Source organism: Dermacentor variabilis, chromosome 3, assembly GCF_050947875.1.
Source record: "Dermacentor variabilis isolate Ectoservices chromosome 3, ASM5094787v1, whole genome shotgun sequence".
Classification (NCBI taxonomy): domain Eukaryota; kingdom Metazoa; phylum Arthropoda; class Arachnida; order Ixodida; family Ixodidae; genus Dermacentor; species Dermacentor variabilis.
This window is the reverse complement of record NC_134570.1, coordinates 155,305,086-155,320,133: the sequence shown is the minus strand read 5'-3', so window position 1 is coordinate 155,320,133 and position 15,048 is coordinate 155,305,086. Positions and strand designations below refer to the sequence as shown.

The window sequence follows — 15,048 nt, the reverse complement described above, 5'->3', positions numbered from 1 at the left end:
CTTTTTTATGATTTCCTTGGGGTCAATTGCCTAAATAGCACATTTTGGAGGGAGTGACATTTTCATGCACACCCATCTGTCAAATATCTTGAAAATTACACCTAATTTCCAATATTCATCAAAATTCAGAGCTCAATCGAGGCCATAACCACATTGAGCGCATCCTGCTGGACGTCAGACGACAGCGCCCCATAAAGAAGTGTGGGGCAAAGTTTGACTAAAAGCATCCGCAACAAATCCTGACACGGCACACGGCCACACATGCTTACCAGGGAAAACGTGATGTATCAGTAGCTGCCGCATCTGGGCCGAGGCGTTCGGTTTCCAACTTCCTCGCTCTTGTCCTGATGAAGTTTTTCGTTCTTATATAATAGAGATGCCTCCTTTTCTACGCTCCCGTTATGCTCGGTTTCAATGTCGCCTGGATTTACTGTTAAAATGCGATGACAAATATGTCGAATTAGGTGCGACTTTCAAAATGTCAAGAAAAAAAAATAAAGTGCGTGTTATACGCGCCGACTTTTGAAGTAAGCGCTCTCTGTGCGTGTATATGGGGAGGACTAAAGTTCTCTTGACAGCCTTCCTGATTAATTCGCTGAGCTTATCCTGCTCTGATCTTTGCCGGTTGTGAAATGACGCAAGTGAAATGGCACAACACGAACGCTAATACCAATCTAACGAGGTTATCTTCTCCGAGGCCCTCCTGCCGGTTTTACACTCTTCTCATTAGTCTGATGACAATGACCGCTTCCTTAGATAGTCATAAAACTTTCTGGTTGTTAGCGCCACTCGACTCGATCATCATGCCGAGGATCCGGATGGCATCCACCCTCGGTATATAGCCTCCATAGTTTGTGCGCTGTTTTATTTCGCATTCGGCGAGTGGCTTCCATCCCTTTGGTTTGGGGCCTCTGTGCACACGTGCCTTTGGTGCGGCGAGCACCGAAGGCCCGTGGGCTCGAGGTACGGCTCGGTAGCATCAATCGCCTCTTGCAGGGTCGTCTCTACCTGTCCTTCGCTGCCTCCCGTGCACCAGCTGGTGATGACGTCTGCGTATATGGTGTGACTGATGCCGTCAGAGGGTCTTTTGCATAGACCAATCTTGGCGAGGTTAAAGATGGTAGGGGAAATGACGGCCCCTTGTGGCGTCTCCATAGACGCCAGCTTGATCATGTCTGATGCCAGATCACTGACCTTAAAGGTGGCTTCTGTGTCTGACAGCTGTCTGGCTGATTCGCCGCACAAATTGCCGAATGCCCCAGCTACGCGATAGCACTCCATTCCAAGAGATAATTAATCTGCTGCACACATTAGAAGGGAACAGAAATAAGGACATTATATCATTCTATCAGCTCAGTTTTGCGCCGTTGGCGTCGTCCCCAGTGCTGGGCCCGTTACGAAGAACGGAGATATTGCAGTCTAGAGATTCTTTGGGTATGTACCTAGCGGCACCATTTTACTGGGTATATCGCCATGCCGTTGGACATGTGGCATCGTCATCGCGCCGTGGTGATCACGCTGTTATCGTCAGGCCATCGTTGTCATACAGTCGTCAACATGCTCTCGCGGTCACATGATCGTCGTCATTCGATTTACGTTATAGAGACGATGTCAGGCTACCGTCGTTACACAGTTGTCGCTTGAATGTCGTTGTTAACCGTGGTCCCAGTTCCATTCATACTATTCCAACGCAACCATGCTGTCGTCATTCAACAGTACTTATCACTGTCTTTTCCTGCCAACCTCATCATACACTCTTCGTCATGCATTCGCTGCCATGCCATCGTCGTATTGCCGTCATGGTGGTTTCATCGCTGTCATTGCAGCTTCATTTCCTTTGCTTGATACCGTTGTCGCCACGCCGTTGTCGTCATACAATCCAATATCGTACAGTCGTCGCCGCGCCAGTGAGGGCTTAAGCTTCTTCTATAAGAGCTGTTCTTCTCAAAGCTATCTACCATGTTTTAGGGTTACAGATGATGGCTCCTGCTATGGTAGCATCCTGCTGTCACAGCAAATGAGTCCCAAGCAGATCGAGCCTAAGTCGGTTGTGTGGCCATAGAGAAAGAAATTCACACACAAACAAGAGGGGACAGTCTTCAAAAACTGGCAACTGGAAATACGTCACGCCTAGTTTCAACAACATCCGTTAGTTGACGCGAGCATCAGAAAAAAAAAACAATGTGAAATAAACTTCCAGACAACGTTTTATTTCTTTTATTCCTTCCCACTAAAAGTGAAAAAGTTTTGCGTGTAAATGAACTTATACTTTGCAACTTTTTGTTGCGTTGCCTAGCAACAAGCTAGCGGCACGTCAGACGCGCGTGCATACGTCATGCGCCAGACAAGCCGCAGGAGTGAGCGTGGCCGGTCGAACGTGCGAAGCTCGCGTGCTCGGCGGCCCGTCTGGTTTGGATATAGCCCATGTTTTTGGGCTCCCGGCCTTCTCTATGCTTTTCTTGCGTATCGTCTGCATTTCGACACGGCACCACTGCACTACTGGACTACGGCAAGGTGAGAAATTGTGTTTGGCAGTGTGCGGCGCACTTTAAGCACATTTAGGCTTAGTTCGAGTGGCGCAGTTAGCGAAAAACAGATCCGCCGTCCTGGCGCACTTAATTTGTGTTAGTGCCTCATCCTGGGAGATTTTTGCGACGCTTTCTATGAGCCCCAACATTACAGTAACTTATTTCGGTAGTTTTTGGGCACGCTTGCCGCGCCTGGCTTATTGACGCACTAAGCGAAAACCGGCACGGCCGTGTGACGCATTTGCGAGTGTACATGCGTGTACTACGTCATAGCGCCTAAGACAGACAAGTTTTCGCGCATTCTGTGGCCCCCAACATTATTGTAACTAACGTCGTTATATTTGAGGTAGTTTAGAAGCACGGTTGCCGCGCCCGGCTTATTGACGCAGTTAGCGAAAAGCAGCTCGGCTGTGTGCCGCAGTTTCGCGTGTACTGAATCTTACTGGTAGAAGTTCGTGACGCATTCTCTGACCCGAAAAAGTATTGTAATTTATTTCGTAACTTTTGGGGATATATTGAGGCTTGCTCGCCGCGCCTGGGGTTGTGAAGGTGTTAGCAAAAAATTACCGACGATTACGTTACTTCCTAATGCGAAATTTGAGCGCAGCAAATAAGCTGTTTCACCTTTTCGATAGATTGAGGCAAAGAAATCGAGCAACACATGTATGCGCTATCACAGAATTTTTTTTTTATTTTTCACACGTATTCCTTTAACAAAGACTCCACTAACAGTTCTTGACAGTCATGAAGGAAGCTTTGTGGTTGGAGAAATAGACTGATATATGTTCGACTTGGTACACCAATGCTTGATTCTCAAAGACGAGATCTATACAAGTGCCTCGCGAGGTTGTCACAGCCGTGGGACGCGTTACGAGCGAGAGGAACGGGATGTTCTCCCGCATAAGTGTTAGGAAATTGCTGTTTGTCTTTATGTCAAGCCGCCACCGATCTGGCTCTCTGATTGCCACCGCACAGGGCGAACGGCAGCGGCAATTTCGGCTCGGGCGGTGCACATATACAGATCCGCCGCCACCGATCTGGCTCTCTGATTGCCACCGCACAGGGGTTGCATTGGAGGAGGAGCGAAGAAAGGAATTAAGTTCGAGCCGGCGCTTTGACAACCGGAGACTCGCAGGAAGAGGGGGGAGGGGGGCGGCGTGTACACCCAGCGGCAAACGATGGGGGCAGAAGCGCGCGCAGCAAGCGGACAACACGATAAAGGGAGGAGGGAAGAGATAGCAGCGACTGACTGATGCAACTGAAGAGCACCCTATCCGCCACACAAGAACAGGGGGGGGGGACCCTTTCCTCCTCTTTCTGCATGGCGGCGACGGTGTTCTATGCAGTCACGTTATCTTGACTCTCTAGCGGCGACAGCGGCATCCAGCGGTATCAGTCGGTCGCTGCTAGCGCTGGGGGGATGAAAGGGGGGCGGAGCTGGTTACGAGGCCGACGACAACGCCGACGACGACGCGAAACCCAGGAACGGACGCCAAAGAGCTGCGCTCTAAAAAGCAAGCCGGCCATAGTGAGTTAGTTTTGCGTATACTGAATTTTAGTGGGGCAAGTTTGTGACGCATTTTATAGCCCTGCAACAACATATACCTTATTTCGGTACTCACGCTTCTCGAAAACGCGACGAGCGATTGCCGAGAGTGATAACACGGGAGTGTTGCATGCGCCGGCAGGACGCGTAAAAGATAACACGGAGGAGCTCAAGAACATGACATTTACGTATTCTGAGCGACTGAAAACAGGCTTTGCACACACGAGTCTGACTTGAGTGCGATTAGAAGGCATTCTGCGAGCGTGTAACATGGTCTGGCTGAGCCTGTGTTGTAGCCACCTTTGTGTACTTGGCGTACCATCGTGTCGACTGAGGCCAAGTTGTTTTGGAAACGCGAAGTCAGCCGTGTATTTGAGCACTTAAAGTGCAGGAAATAATGCCCGGGAAAGGAGGGGGGCTTGAAAATCGGATGTTCAGATTTTATGGCATTGTTTGGGGGGAGTCCTTGCTGCGAAATGTACGTAAAAGTGAATTGATCTGTAATGCCGCTCATTCACCACTTACCCACGTTTCGCCTCTACACGCAATACTCCTGTTAGGTCAATATACCGAAATGATACATGCTTGTAATTTACTTTCTTTCAGCTGATGGCATCCGGTGGAGCATCGTACGGCAACGACTGCTGCTTACCTGGTGCCACAACTTTGGATGAATGCAGAAGAAGCCCGGAACGAGCATTTATATAGAGCAAAATAAACATTTCATCATTTCAGAAGACGTCTTTCGTTTACTTTATGAAATTGCACCTGATAGATTCGGTGCAGTCTTGTAAAGGTCAATCGCAATCATTTCTACTTAATAAAGAAACGATTCCACGCCGAGGCCACGCGAGGTTCAGCACAAGCGAAAAAGAAAAATGAATGCCGCGCCGAGCAGCGGAGCCGGCGCAGCGTGTACCAACTGGTGTTCAAAACGCGCGCAACCAAAACCGAAACCGGAAGGAGTCAACAACATCCGCTTGGTGTGCTACAGTCAATTCGGCCGCTGGGCTCTATGGGAGTGTCCGCTCTTGTTGAAATATCTTTCTCTATGCTATCGCTGTCGCACTGTGTAAACGATGTTGGAGCACCTTATCGGCCACGTTATCACGAGAGAAGTTAACGAACCACAACAAAAGAGCTCGTAGCACAATCGCCTACGAGAGCACGCTAGCGACATCCTACGCAGTGATAATGAATTTCCCCGTGACTGACGCTTGTGGAAAAGAAGTCTTCAGGAAAACAGCCGTCAGCTATAAACTTGCTGATAAGCCGACGGTAGCACGCTTGCACCAATGATATCATTGAAGTGAAGTGTGCGCATTGGTATCTATGCCGTCCAAACACAAAAGGGGCCACGTAATTGGTTTCATGTCTGAACGCAAACATTGAATGAGGCCACGTCCATCGGAGCGGTCCACGCATTGCAGACGAAAACCAAGGAGCATTTCCTTCTCGAAAGTTACGGCGTACGAAGAAAAAGAAGTCAGGTGAGAAGTAATCAGATTAAGAGTTAGAATTCAGATTTAATCACTAGCAAAGCATTTCTTCGTAATGTTTCTGTGAGCGCTGTAAGCTAGCTTAGTATTCAGGATGTCAACCAAAGAAGAGCATATATAGAAATAAGGAAAATTTCTTTCTATTCTACTTCTAGCATTGTTCTTGGTTGGTGCAATAGAACCAGAATATTGGTTATGTTACCGCAGTAAGCTAGCTGCATGGTCTGAAGGTCATTTCGTAAAGAACATGTCTAGAAATACACATTTCTTTATATTTCTTCATTGTAGATAGTGTTAGTCGGTTCACTAAGGATTAAAACTCCGCATTTGCAAAATTTGCCTATACGCCTCGTGCACCGCCTATAGAGGCGCCACTGACAGCCACCTAGCGGGCGTTTTCAACAGTACTCGCGGGAGCAGTAGCAGACGACGACCCTTTGCAGCAAGGATGGCTGAAGTTCGCGGCTGCGATTTCTCCTTTGTTTGGGCGCCAGACTGCTTTTTCTGCGGTGATAGCTGTAGGGAAAGCGGTGACCTCTGTGAGAGCGGGTATGAACACGATGCTACCGGTGTTTTGGACAACATGGTCCACATACGTGCCAGGTGCGTCCCGCAGACAAACGCCGTGAACCCCATTTACATAAAGTGGAGCTCATGTCAACTAGCCGATAAATTTTGTTGACTAATGCGATGTCTCGATCGAGCGTTTTTATTCTACCCTTGCCGTAATGCTGCTTCTGTGCCTCAATAATAAGCACCCGTCGTTAGTGCAGACTTATATGAAACAAATCCGCGTGGTGCGATGTCTGCATATTCCGTTGGGATTTTCCTGCAGATGAATACATGTGATATCGCCGAATAAGTGCAGTCAAAGTCGCCTCAAGAAGAGTAATTGCGAATTTAATAATGCAAACGTGTACACTATACAACGAAGTCACCAAACGCACGGGTTAATAGGCGCGCGTGTCAGCGCTGTACCGACGATGAACTACCGTTCCCGCTGCAGTTCTTGCAATTTTATATTCCCCAAGAGAATTTAAACATCGCAGCCCAAAAGAGTCAACAAGATTTATGCATGAAGCAACTAGCAACAGTTAAACATGTGCGAAGCCAGGCATAAAATAGATGTAAAAACATGAAGTGCGCGACATCTGGTGCGAGGATTTACCGGGCCACATAAGACTAACAATTTCAGTTCTTGCAAACTTCTGCAGCTTTAACATACAGCACAATGCACTCGTGCAGTCGTGCCGCCTAGCTAGCTCAACGCGGTAAAGAAGCGGAATAAAATATCAGCGGCAAACGGCATTCCGAACTTTCACGAAATGCCTTGAAACTGCATGCTGCACTGCAGAAAGACTTAGTCGCTTACGCGTATAACTACGATCGAGTGAAAAAAAAACACCGAAGCGACAAAGGAAAGGATGAGAACAAGAAATTTCCCGGAGAAGTGACGATCTATTGCTACCGTTGCTCTCACTGATGAGGCTTTCAGGAAATAATTAGAACGGTATCGCCGGCACGTTTTCGCCGGTATTTGAGCCCCCCACCGCGCAACAATTCTTCTTCGACGTTCCTTGAAGCTTTGGCCACCCCGCGCATGCGAAGGGTGTTGCCTATTTTGGTCTGAAAACGTGAAGAAGACTGAGAAGCACTATCAAGGATACAGCAAACTACGGCGCGCGGCTGGGTCCTCTCCCGTGTGTTATGCGCAAGGCCGCCACCAGTGGCGCATCCATCGGCGCGCACTACGCGTATATAGGCTACTTTGGCACAGCTAAAAGCTATCGCAAAAAGGCATATCATCATCATCAGCCTGGTTACGCCCACTGCAGGGCAAAGGCCTCTCCCATACTTCTCCAACAACCCCGATCATGTACTAATTGTGGCCATGTCGTTCCTGCAAACTTCTTAATCTCATCCACCCACCTAACTTTCTGCCGCCCCCTGCTACGCTTCCCTTCCCTTGGAATCCAGTCAGTAACCCTTAATGACCATCGGTTATCTTCCCTCCTCATTACATGTCCGGCCCATGCCCATTTCTTTTTCTAGATTTCAACTAAGATGTCATTTACCCGCGTTTGTTCCCTCAGCCAATCTGCTCTTTTCTTATCCCTTAACGTTACACCCATCATTCTTCTTTCCACAGCTCGTTGCGTCGTCCTTAATTTCAGCAGAACCCTTTTCGTAAGCCTGCAGGTTTCTGCCCCATATGTGAGTACTGGTAACACACAGCTGTTATACACTTTCCTTTTGAGGGATAGTGGCTATCTGCTGTTCATGATTTGAGAATGCCTGCCAAATGCAACCCAGCCCATTCTTATTCTTCTGGTTATTTCAGTCTCATGATCCGGATCCGCCGTCGCTACCTGCCCTAAGTAGACGTATTTCCTTTCCACTTCCAGTGCCTCGCTACATATTGCAAATTGTTGTTCTCTTCCGAAACTGTTAAAGATTACTTTAGTTTTCTGCAGATTAATTTTTAGACCCACCTTTCGGCTTTGCCTCTCCAGTTCAGTGAGCATGCATTGCAGTCGGTGCCCTGAGTTACTAAGCAAGGCAATGTCATCAGCGAATCGCAAGTTACTAAGGTATTCTCCATTAACTTTTATCGCCAATTCTTCACAATCCAGGTCTCTGAATACCTCCTGTAAACACGCTGTGAATAGCATTGGAGAAATCGTATCTCCCTGCCTGACGCCTTTCTTTATAGGGATTTTGTTGCTTTCCTTATGGAGGACTACGGTGGCTGTGCCGCCACTATAGATATCTTTTAGTATATTTACATATGTACATATCTTAGTTTTTACATATCACAGCGTGTTTACAGGAGGTATTCAGAGACCTGGATTGGGAAGAATTGGGGATAAAAGTTAATGGAGAATACCTTAGTAACTTGCGATTCGCTGATGATATTGCCTTGCTTAGTAATTCAGGGGACCAATTGCAATGCATGCTCACTGACCTGGAGAGGCAAAGCAGAAGAGTGGGTCTAAAAATTAATATGCAGAAAACTAAAGTAATGCTTAACAGTCTCGGGAGAGAACAGCAATTTACAATAGGCAGCGAGGCACTCGAAGTCGTAAGGCAATACATCTACTTAGGGCAGGTAGTGACGGCGGATCCGGATCATGAGACGGAAATAATCAGAAGAATAAGAATGGGCTGGAGTGCGTTTGGCAGGCATTCCCAAATCATGAACAGCAGGTTGCCGTTATCCCTCAAGAGAAAAGTATATAATAGCTGTGTCTTACCAGTACTCACCTACGGGGCAGAAACCTGGAGGCTTACGAAATGGGTTCTACTCAAATTGAGGACGACACAACGAGCTATGGAAAGAAGAATGATAGGTGTAACGTTAAGGGATAAGAAAAGAGCAGATTGGGTGAGGGAACAAACGCGAGTTAATGACATCTTAGTTGAAATCAAGAAAAAGAAATGGGCATGGGCAGGACATGTAATGAGGAGGGAAGATAACCAATGGTCATTAAGGGTTACGGACTGGATCCCAAGGGAAGGGAAGCGTAGCAGGGGGCGGCAGAAAGTTAGGTGGGCGGATGAGATTACGAAGTTTGCAGGGACGGCATGGCCACAATTAGTACATGACCGGGGTTGTTGGAGAAGTATGGGAGAGGCCTTTGCCCTGCAGTGGGCGTAACCAGGCTGATGATGATGATGATGATTTACATATGGCTCGTCTACATCCTGATTTCGTAATGCCTCCATGACAGCTAAGGTTATGACAGAATCAAACGATTTCTCGTAATCAATGAAAGCTATATATAAGGGTTGCTTATATTCCGCACATTTCTCTATCACCTGATTGATAGTGTGAATATGGCCTCTTGTTGATAAGCCTTTACGGAATCCTGCCTGGTCCTTTGCTTGACAGAAGCCTAAGGTGTTCCTGATTCTATTTGCGATAACCTTAGCAAATAGTTTGTAGGCAATTGACAGTAAGCTGATCGGTCTATAATTTTTCAAGTCTTTGGCGTCCCCGTTCTTACGGATTAGGATTATGTTAGTGTTCTTCCAAGATTCCAGTACGCTCGAGGTCATGAGGCATTGCATATACAGAGTGGCCAGTTTCTCTAGAACAATCTGCCCACCGTCCTTCAACAAATCTGCTGTTACCTGATCTTCCCCAGCTGCCTTCCACAGTTACCTGATCTTCCCCAGCTCCCAAGGCTTTCTTTACTTTTTCCGGCGTTACCTGCGGGATTTCGAATTCCTCTAGACTATTCTCTCTTCCATTATCGTGGTGGGTGCCACTGGTACTGTATAAATCTCTATAGAACTCCTCAGCGACTTGAACTATCTCATCCATATTAGTAATGATATTGCCGGCTTTGTCTCTTAACGCATACATCTGATTCTTGCCAATTCCTAGTTTCTTCTTTACTGCTTTTAGGCTTCCTCTGTTGCTGAGCGCATGTTCAATTCTATCCGTATTATACTTCCTTATGTCGGCTGTCTTACGCTTGTTGATTTCCTTCGAATGTTCTGCCAGTTCTATTCTAGCTGTAGGGTTAGAGGCTTTCGAACATTGGGGTTTCTAGATCATATCTTTTGTCTCCTGCGATATCTTACTGGTATACTGTCTAATGGAGTTAACACCGACTTCTATTGCACACTCCTTAATGGTGCCCACAAGATTGTCGTTCATTGCTTCAACACTAAGGTCCTCTTCCTGAGTTGAAGCCGAATACCTGTTCTGTAGCTTGATCTGGAATTCCTCTATTTTCCCTCTTACTGCTAACTCTTTGTTAGGCTTCTTATGTTCCAGTTTCTTCCGTTCCCTCCTCAGGTCTAGGCTAATTCGAGTTTTTATCAGCCTATGGTCACTGCAGCGCACCTTGCTGAGCACGTCCACATCTTCTATGATGCCAGGGTTAGCGCATAATATGAAGCCTATTTCATTTCTAGTCTCGCCGTTCGGGGTCCTCCACGTCCATTTTCGGCTATCCCGCTTGCGGAAGAAGGTATTCAGTATCCGCATAATATTCTGTTCCGCAAACTCTATTAATAACTATCCCCTGTTATTCCTAGTGCTTATGCCATATTCTCCCACTGCCTTGTATCCAGCCTGCTTCTTGCCTACCTTGGCATTGAAGTCGCCCATTAGTATAGTGTGTTTTGTTTTCACTCTACCCATCGCCGATTCCACGTCTTCATAGATGCTTTCGACTTCATGGTCATTATCATGAGTGGATGTAGGGTCGTATACCTGTACAACCGTCATTTTGTACCTCCTCTTATTAAGTTTCACTACAATACCTGCCACCCTCTCGGTAATGCTATAGAATTCCTGTATGTTACCAGCTATATTCTTATTAATCCGGAATCCGACTCCTAGTTCTCGTCTTTCCGCTAAGCCCCGGTAGCACAGGACGTGCCCGCTTTTTAGCACTGTATATGCTTCTTTTGGCCTCCTAACTTCACTGAGCCCTATTATATCCCATTTACTGCCCTCTAATTCCTTCAATAGCACTGCTAGACTCGCCTCACTAGATAACGTTATAGCGTTAAACGTTGCCAGGTTCATATTCCAATGGCCGCCTGTCCAGGCTGCCATTGGGATATACAGGCATATACAGTGCTAAATAAAATAAATATCAAATAAAATAAAATGAATAAAAGGAATATGCAGTGCTCTCATAGAGGAATGTATTCCCTATAATTATTGCTAACTATGAAGGCAATGAGTAATCCACGAACAAAACGTATGCCAAGAGTCTTCTTACCTTGGCTAATTATGCATTAATTCATCGTACAGTCGCCATGCTTTCATTATCATACACTCCTGGTGCCACTGCTTCCGATCCATTGTCGTTCCTCCAGTTTCGACATCCGACTATCGTAATGCCTACGTCCTTACGCTTTGTCATCCCGCCATACAGTGGTCGCCATGCAGTTCTCCTCACACCATCATCGTAATGCACTCATCGTCATGTCAGTGTCCTCATACAATTGCAGTACCAAAGGCATCATTTTGCTGTCATCATAGATTTGTTTCTATGCCTTCGTTATCGGCCAGTCGCGGTCATTTCTTCCTCTTTATCATCATCATGCCGTTTCCGTCACACGGTCGTGTTACCATTGCCATCACTTAAAAAACGTCGTCACTTTTGCCGCCGCCTTCAAAACGACTTCGTCGTCCTATTATCCTCATACGTGGTGGTACATTCCATAGTCGTGATGCTAAATTCGTCATCCTACTTTCGTCGTGCTGTCGTCGTTATGCCATCGTTATCACACAGTCATCGTTATCCGGTCGCCGTTAATCGGCCATCGTCACAATGACGTTGTTATACATTTGTCGTCACTCCAGAAACGGCATCTGACTAGCATCATGCCGTCATCGTTACACAGCCTTTGCCATTCCATCGACATCATTATTTCGTCGTCATTCTATTGTAATTACGCTATCTTCATGTAATCTAAATTACGTCGCCATTTTTATGCTATCATCGTCGTTGTGTCCTTATCAGGCATTCGCTGTCATGCATCCGTTATCATACCATTGCCGTCTTGCCATGGTGTAGTGGTAGTCGTGCCATCGCCGTTATACCAGCTTCACCGTCCAGTTGTCATTATACCACCGTCGTCATTTCGAGATCGTCATCTCACTATCATCTTGTTGTCGCCATCCTACCACTTATGTCTTTCCCTCGATGTCATCCATTATTCGTCCTTCCATCGTCGTCACTGTGCCGTCATCACAGAGCGGTCGTCATGCCGTCATGCTCATGAGCGACCTTGGCAAGCGGGTGGCATCGCGAAGCGAGTCAATTCTGTGTACTGTGTACGCCGCTATAGCCGCAGCAGCCGAAGTATCTGATGAATATCTACTGCAGATGTGAATTAAGCGTGATTTAACAATGTGCATTCTCGTTACTTTGCTTGAATGCTGATTGCATCACAGTCCTCGTGAGATGGGTTGTGCCTCATTTTTTTTTACATGGTTGAGGTAAACAATGCTTCTATGTTCGCTGTTTTTGACACTACGCAACCAGAAAATACGAACTCTTCAGGTGCGAATTCGTCGGTCGGAGCTTATTCGGGGTTGTCGACAGTCGCGCGACCTCTGTCGGCCGACCACGAGTGCGAATGTGAATACCTCCAAAGTGTAGCAGTTAGCTATAGGTAGTTCTCGTTGATAAAAGTGTCTCGCGTTAACTATCGCCATATGAAGTGGAGTGGCGATATCCGAGCCATTTTCTTTCGGTTTCTTGTGCCAGAGGCTGCAATTGTAAGCAAACTAGAGGCTATGCTCCGGAATTCCTAACACAGCCATTATGAGCGATCATTTCAGTCAACGCTACAAGGAAACGGATAATTGGTATGACAGCATTTCTGCGAACTATTAATGTTTAGTTTTATTACGAAGGACAAGTCTAGGATTTCTATAAGGATTGCATAGGAACGCATGAAAGTATCATCTAGTGTGCTTAAAAGACCATTGACTTGTTGCAAACAGCTTTAACTTCGAAATCGCAAGAATAATATTATGAACTTGTGGACTTCGTTTATCTGTAAACGACTACTACATCAAAACAAAGATTTTGGAAGAAATAAAAAAAAAACGGAGTACATTCATTGTGACCCACTGACGTTATTGCTTTCAGGGACACCTTTAGGTAATGGAGCACCGACAACCAGCACACCAAATAATAGACGGAGTGCCTAGGTGCATAAACATCAATGCAGACAGGCTAAGAGAAAACCTGAAATTCAGAGCGAAGAATGGAGACGTTGTGCAACATACTTTCCCGAAGAGTGGAACGCATTGGTTAATGTATATCACACAGCTCATCCTGAGGGAAGGGCAACCGATGACCACGCACGACGAGTTCAGCAAAGAATGGCGCTTCGTCGAGTACATGGATATCAAGGACTGGACCTCGTCTCTGCCACTCAGAACATTTGCTACACACCTTGCCCCAGACAAAACCAATATGACGGATGAAGGAAAATACATCTACGTCGCCCGCAATCCGTGGGATGTTTGCGTCTCATTCTACCACATGACGACCAACTTAAGTATATTTGATTTCCAGGATGGCACGTTCAAAGAGTTCGTCAACACATTCCTGAATGGCAACTTCGGTTACGGGGACTACTTTGAACACGTAGCATCGGGTTACGCTCTGAGAGAACAGCCAAACGTGTTCTTCGTTACGTACGAAGAATTGAAGAATAACACGCGAGAGATAGTGTTGAAACTGGCGTACTTTTTGGGAGAGAAGTATGGCCGCGTTCTCCACAATGACGAAATGCTGCTTCAGGAGCTCCTGCAGAGGTCACAGCCCGATTATATGCGAAGCGTGGTGGTTGTAAACCTGAGCGGCAGCGCAAACCCTCAGTGGGACGAGTTCATTACTCAAAGAAATGCTACCTGCAAGGAAGGGTACGAAGGAGACGAGAACAGGTACGCGTTAGTGAGAACGGCCAAGGTAGGAGGTTGGAAGGAGCACTTTACACCTGACCTCCTTCAGCAAATGGAGAACCGAATTCTTGAGACAGAAAAGAAGTCTTCCTTCATGGACCTTTGGAAGGACATCCGAGCTGAAGCGATTAATTGTTTTGAGAGTTTTGAATAAAGCCGCTGCTACGGGAATTCAGCAGTAAGGTTGTATTTCAGTACATTTGCGGTTAGAATATTTTATTAAAACAATACATGCACTTTACAGAGTATCGATGGCGCTTCTTTTAGCAAATTCTATGCCAGTGACATTTGTCGAGGCATCTGGTGTGACGTGCCCTCAAGTGTGTGCAAGGCTGCAATAATCAGCGACGTTGATAACTTGGCACAATAACACGTGTGTGGAAGCCCCTGCCCCGTAGCTTTTTCTTCACTGCGACACGGAGTTGTCCGCAATTGGAGAGTTATAGCTCAGCGGGATTACGAGCCAGCGGGCGAGGGGAGACGGTAGTGGAGCGTCACGCGAAAGCAAAAGTTTTAGCTCTGCGATCCCTCACTCGTACGAGCTCAGCATTAGAGCTGATCCCTTTGTTTTTCCACGAGTCGCAAAAGGCTTGAGTTTCGGTTAATAAGCGTCAGCTCGTTGCCGAGCGCTAGCTCCAGGTTTTCTATCGCAGTTGCCCACTTCAAATCGTCACCGAAGGGCCTCGTTGCTCAATCCTCTCGCAGGGTACAAAGGTACTCTACAGCGCTGGCACACCTCGGAAACATTTTCGCCTGCAGGTGAGCTAGCGCCGCATCGGATGGAGACGCCGACGAGGTGTCGCTGTTCGTGCGAGTGGTCACCATTCGCTCTTAAAAACGTTGGTCCGCTGCGCTTGCTCCGCTGTGGAGAGGATATCAGTAAGCTAGCGGCGCGCTCCGTAAAAGCACTCGCCGCCCCAGCGTGCCACGCCTCCGCTGTGGCGTCTACACTGGCCCGCTAGCCCGCAAGCTACAACCCCCATAACATTCTTTTATGTAGTGCGTAGTTTACGATGGCGCAGCGTA

The 15,048-nt window shown here is 47.0% G+C and overlaps 1 protein-coding gene across 1 annotated transcript; it reads left to right on the top strand.

The window, feature by feature from the left end:
* The first annotated feature begins 5,429 nt into the window (after window positions 1-5,429).
* On the top strand, window positions 5,430-14,263 carry LOC142576432 (3-beta-hydroxysteroid sulfotransferase-like). Its single transcript, XM_075686562.1, has 2 exons — window positions 5,430-5,564; window positions 13,202-14,263. The coding sequence occupies exon 2, from the start codon at window positions 13,217-13,219 to the stop codon at window positions 14,174-14,176; it is 960 nt and encodes a 319-aa protein (XP_075542677.1). The 5' UTR covers window positions 5,430-5,564; window positions 13,202-13,216; the 3' UTR covers window positions 14,177-14,263.
* Window positions 14,264-15,048: the final 785 nt, after the last annotated feature.

Coding starts and splice junctions, on each gene's coding strand:
- LOC142576432 (XM_075686562.1), top strand. CDS start 13,217: ATGGAGCACCGACAACCAGCACACCAAATAATAGACGGAGTGCCTAGG.